At 44.9% G+C, this 6,000-nt stretch overlaps 1 protein-coding gene across 2 annotated transcripts in view; it reads right to left on the bottom strand.

Annotated features, from left to right (window-relative positions):
• LOC141048392 (class I histocompatibility antigen, F10 alpha chain-like) overlaps positions 1–5,639 on the bottom strand; it is a 168,446-nt gene extending 162,807 nt beyond the window's left edge. For both annotated transcript variants that reach the window (XM_073543912.1, XM_073543911.1), the window contains exon 1: positions 5,481–5,639. In XM_073543912.1, the coding sequence (XP_073400013.1) occupies positions 5,481–5,529 (49 nt within the window). In that variant the 5' untranslated portion in view covers positions 5,530–5,639. The remainder of the gene's footprint in view (positions 1–5,480) is intronic.
• Between the last annotated feature and the right edge of the window lie 361 nt (positions 5,640–6,000).

A 6,000-nucleotide genomic window follows, 5' to 3' on the forward strand; every position in this document is an offset into this window, starting at 1 on the left:
CGCACCTTGGAAATAGGACAGAAGGTCCTGGTGTTAGAGCCCACTAAGCAGAATAAGTTTCAAGCTGCATGGCAGGGGCCCTACCAGGTAGTGGGGAAAATAGCCGACGCAACCTATAATGTCGCCGATTGTGACGACCCCAGGGTTATCCGCATGTTCCACGTGAATATGCTGAAGCCCTACCGGGAGAGCCCTGAAGAGGTAGTTGCCATCTGTGCACCTGAAGCAGAGGATTTAGCCGGACTTCCCTTGCCGGATGTCTTAGGGGAAAGGACTCAGTCTAAAACATGGGACCAGGTACACTTGGGTGAAGAAGACCTAGGCCCCCGGGAGAGACAGCAGGTGGAGGCGTTGTTGAGGCTGCGACAGAGGATGTTTTCAGAGAGACCGGGGTACACTCGCCTGGCACAACAGAAGGTTGAGACCCAGGATCAGACCCCCCTGCGACAAAACCCCTTCCGCGTCCCTGAGTCTGTACGAGAGGGGATGCGAGAAGAGATACAAGAGATGTTGCGTTTAGGGGTCATTGAAGAGTCAGATAGTCCCTGGGCATCCCCCATAGTGTTAGTGCCCAAGAAGGATGGGACTACACGGTTTTGTGTAGACTATCGTAAGCTCAATGAGAAAACAGTGACGGATGCATACCTCATGCCGCGTGTGGATGAGCTGTTAGACCGGCTGGCGGGGGCAAAGTATTTGACCACCATCGATCTATGCAAAGGCTACTGGCAGATTCCCCTTAGTCCTGACGCTATTCCCAAGTCGGCATTTGTCACCCCGTTCGGCTTATTCCAGTTTCGAGTTATGCCATTCGGGATGAAGAATGCCTCGGCAACCTTGCAAAGGCTGGCTGACCGGCTTCTGGATGGTCTCCAGGACTATGCTTGTGCCTACCTGGACGACATCGCCATCTACAGTGCGACATGGGAAGAGCATCTAAATCACCTAGAAACAGTATTGGACAGGATCCACCAGGCCGGAATCACCCTGAACCCAAACAAGTGTCACGTGGGCAAAGCAGAGGTTCAGTATTTAGGGCATTGGATGGGAAGTAGGAAACAGCGACCAGAACCAGCCAAGATTGAGGCCATAGCCAAATGGCCCATGCCTCGCACTAAAACCCAGGTCATGGTGTTTCTAGGGACAGCGGGGTATTACAGGAAATTCGTTCCCAATTACAGCAGCGTAGCCAAGCCCCTCACTGATCTGACCTGTAAGAACCAACCTGCCAGGTAACCTGGACCTCAGAGTGTGAGGAAGCCTTCCGCCAACTAAGGCCTCTTTCACACTTCAGTTTTTTGCATCAGTCAAAATCCGCCAAAAGGACGGATGCTGGATCCGTTTTAGAACTGATGACAACGGATGCCACCCATACGTTTTTTTGACGGATCCGCAAAATGAAGAATTTTAAAGGAATCGCAGCCTGGAAAAGGAGAGAGAGAGAGAGAGAGAGAGATTTTTTTTTTGTCCGGCACCCAGAGAGAATTTCGGGTTAAATGAGTGTCTGGAGGATCCGCCAGAAAAAAAAACGTTGCAAGCTCCGTTTTGAAATCTTTGAGGATGGTGACGGACAGCAACTTTTGGCGGATCCTCAAAAAAAACGGATACAACGGACAGCAATCCGTCACAATCCGCCATTAATGAAAGTCAATGGAGAAAAAACGGATCCTCAAAAGAAAATTGAGGATCCGTTTTTTTCAAAACCTGGCGGATTGTGACTGATTGTAAAAAACTGAAGTGTGAAAGAGGCCTAAAGGACGCCCTCACTAATACCCCTGTATTGGCCGCACCCGATCCAACTACACGTTTCCTTGTTCATACAGACGCTTCTATGTTTGGATTGGGGGCAGTACTGAGCCAAGTCGGGCCGGATGGCCAAGAACACCCGGTAGCTTACCTGAGTCGGATACTACTGCCCCGTGAAGTAAGCTATGCGGCCATCGAGAAGGAGTGCCTGGCGGTAGTATGGGCACTCAAAAAGTTGCAACCATATTTGTATGGACAACAGTTTTCCCTCCTAACGGACCATAATCCCCTAGTCTGGCTTAATCGGGTCTCTGGAGACAACGCCAGATTGCTGCGGTGGAGTTTAGACCTACAACCTCTGGACTTCACCATCCACTACAGACCCGGCAAACAAAATGGTAACGCTGATGGACTAAGTCGACAAACGGAACTTGTACCAACCCCATAAACTTCGGTCATCCCCAAACCGATCCGTTGAGGATCAGACTGTGTATGCCGATCGCATCTCTGAAAAGGGGAGCCGTTACGTCTTATGGAACCACTCAGCACCCAGAATATGTTGTGCAGTTATATGTATATATAATAGATTCCATGTGAGATGCATGTCCTTAATGTATCAGCAGTGTCCGCCCTCCCCCCACCTTTGTAATTCCCACAGTAAACATCTGCAGGCTCCGGCCGCCTGCGGCTTTTGTAATGCATGTCTGGCCTGATGCTTGTCCATTGGCCGGCCCTCTGTATCTGTGTGATATATTCTGTGTCCTGTGAGTAAAGTGTTGTCAGACTGGAAATACATGGAGAAGCAGTGATCTTTTATATGCGCCCATGTAACCAAGGAATTCCAGCCAGCGTCATTCATTCAGACTCCAGAAAACGCAGAGCGGACCTCCGAAAACACAGGGTGGTACTGAAAGAGGTACCCCAGCTTGGTAGACCCCGTTACAACTACCAACAAATTTTGCAGCATAATGTAGGGCCCAGTGTGAGAAAGCTGGGTCTCCGTCAGAGGTCATGGGTCTTCCAGCAGGACAATGACCTAAAACACACTTCAAAAAGCACTAGAAAATGCAATACCAAAAGAGAACACAAAAGGACAAAAATCCAAAAAAATACAAAATTTATTTCAATAGTACAAAATCACACCACAATAAAATATGTACATAACAAAGCACATGTAAGGAGGTAAATACCTCACCTGGATATATAGAAAAGCTGTGTGATAAACAGATAGAATTGCATAGGGTCACAACCATAGGCTGAACCAGCAAAGATGCATATGAATCCTTATATTATATCCCAGGGAAAAATGTAGAAATAACAATTTACACTGGTGAGAAAAATATTATCATTCACCAAGTGTTAGAGACCTCCCATATCAAGGAAGATCTTATCACCCCCATAGGATGTAAAAATGACCAAATAATAAGGCAAAGATCAAATAACCCATATACCTGTAGTCATGCTAGGATTCTAGAACATGTGAGAGACATCAAAAATGCGGCAGCAGTGGAGGATCTATCAATTCTCAAGACGCTACCGAGACATTTTAGGATGTGTCATAATAGCAGTCCTAAATACCTTAGAGTTAAGGGTATAGATAGAGTACAGTTGGGTATCCGGGGAGGTGATTATAAGAAGGAGTTGTTAAAAAGAGAAACAAAATGGATGGTTGTATTGGATACGTGTGCCCCAAAGGGCCTTAATAAAACATTGAGCTTCAAGTCCTTTCTTTAAGCAAGCGCGAATTTTATTGTATATAGTTGTTTTTTATTTATGTATTTGCACAATTGGGTCCTGCCCTTATGCTCCTCTATGTGTACTCACTTGAATTTGTTTGTCCATCTAGTGACCAATATATATATTCTATCGATGGGGGATGCCACTTGATGAGAATGAAAATGTTGATCATCCTGGAAGTTTCGTAATGGGAAGATTTAAGTTCCAACTGCCATTATGATATATGAGATGATTCATGATGATAATATTAATATATTTGTATGTATTATATGTATGAACGTTTAAGATAGTTCAATGGAATATTTATCTATCTATCTATGTTATTGATGGACACCATATCTGATGTATTTTGTATAAGATTATGATGTGTGTATCCATATTTACATATTATTATTATCCCATTATGATATATTTGTTGAATGATTATTCATTTATATATATATATATACATTGTTGTTATAGTGGTTACCCCTGACATATAGATACGCAAAAGTGTATTTTGATTGGTCTTTTTTACTCATTAGACTGGCTCACAATCGTTGTGTGGCTATATTATCTATTTATGATACCCAGTAATGTATTACTATATCTTTTGGAGATGCTATTGGGAGTCTCTCTGTGATCGCAGGCTTGAGCGCACAGCGCGCATGCTCTGTGGTGGGGTGAGGCGGCTGGCGCTCTTGTGGATAGCGCGTTGCCTGGTTACATGCCCGGTCACATGACCGGACCATGTGACGGGGTGACGTGCGTCCTGAGCGCCGCCCTCCTCGCCGCGTCACAACATGGCGCTGATGCGCCGCACACAGCTGTGGGTGTTCAGAGACACATAGGGGGGTATTTAAAGGGTTTGACCCAACGCTTACATACCTCCTGATGAAACTGCAGAGGCGGTGAAACGCGCGTCAGGGTGCGTCACGGGTTCACAACCAGGCAACAGCATGACTACAGGTATATGGGTTATTTGATCTTTGCCTTATTATTTGGTGATTTTTACATCCTATGGGGGTGATAAGATCTTCCTTGATATGGGAGGTCTCTAACACTTGGTGAATGATAATATTTTTCTCACCAGTGTAAATTATGTTATTTCTACATTTTTCCCTGGGATGTAATATAAGGATTCATATGCATCTTTGCTGGTTCAGCCTATGGTTGTGACCCTATGCAATTCTATCTGTTTATCACACAGCTTTTCTATATATCCAGGTGAGGTATTTACCTCCTTACATGTGCTTTGTTATATACATATTTTATTATGGTGTGATTTTGTACTATTGAAATAAATTTTGTTTTTTTTTTATTTTTGTCCTTTTGTGTTCTCTTTTGATATTGTGGTTTGTTTTTTGAAGGGATCCATGTTATATATTCCTATGATATGAGGTGTAATTTACGATTGGATTACTGTAAGCACTAGAAAATGGTTTGAGAGAAAGCACTGGAGACTTCTAAGATGGCCAGCAATGAGTCCAGACCTGAATCCCATAGAACACCTGTGGAGAGATCTAAAAATGGCAGTTTGGAGAAGGCACCCTTCAAATATCAGGGACCTGGAGCAGTTTGCCAAAGAAGAATGGTCTAAAATTCCAGCAGAGCATTGTAAGAAACTCATTGATGGTTACCGGAAGTGGTTGGTCGCAGTTATTTTGGCTAAAGGTTGTGCAACCAAGTATTAGGCTGAGGGTGCCAATACTTTTGTCTGGACTTTTGGAGTTTTGTGTGAAATGATCAATGTTTTGCTTTTTGCTTCATTCTCTTTTGTGTTTTTTCATTTAAGACAAATTAAATGACGATAATAATACCAAAGAATTTGTGTTTGCAATCATTTTCAGGAAGAAACGGAGTATTATCTGACAGAATTGCAGGGGTGTCAATACTTTTGGCCACAACTGTAGACGATAACACATTGCTCCATAAACTCCAATCACAACATACAACATAAATAAGACGAAATAATCCTCTGCGATCAGGAGCAATCACTGATCACCCTCCATACTCACCAGAACACACCGCAGACACGTGAAGGAGAAGCCCAATGAGGGGCCACATCCTCCTGCCCCGATATATGGGGGGACCCCGAGGAGGAGAAGCTCAGTGTCACCCAGGACTGACACTCTGTAATGGCTTCACAGTCACTGTACACTGGAGCGCGGAGCTCAGCGCTGATTGGACGGGAGCTGCAGCATCCTCCAATAGGAGAAGGAATCTCCCGCTGATCAGCAGTTACCGGGCAGAGGGAGGACGAGAGGTGAGAGCTGGAGGAAGCGAAAGGGAAAGCTGCAGGTATTCTAGAAATAATGCAAATAGCTTCTTAAGAATTCTAGTGCCACCTATTGGAAGCATTAGAGAGTGACAGACCCCACACTACACATGGAGGAGAGAGAGTGACAGACCCCGCACTACACATGGAGGAGAGAGAGTGACAGACCCCGCACTACACATGGAGGAGAGAGAGTGACAGACCCCGCACTACACATGGAGGAGAGAAAGTGACAGACCCCACACTACACATGGAGGAGA

This window comes from Dendrobates tinctorius, unplaced genomic scaffold (assembly GCF_039654945.1).
Source record: "Dendrobates tinctorius isolate UK_male_01 unplaced genomic scaffold, ASM3965494v1 ptg000135l, whole genome shotgun sequence".
Lineage (NCBI taxonomy): Eukaryota > Metazoa > Chordata > Amphibia > Anura > Dendrobatidae > Dendrobates > Dendrobates tinctorius.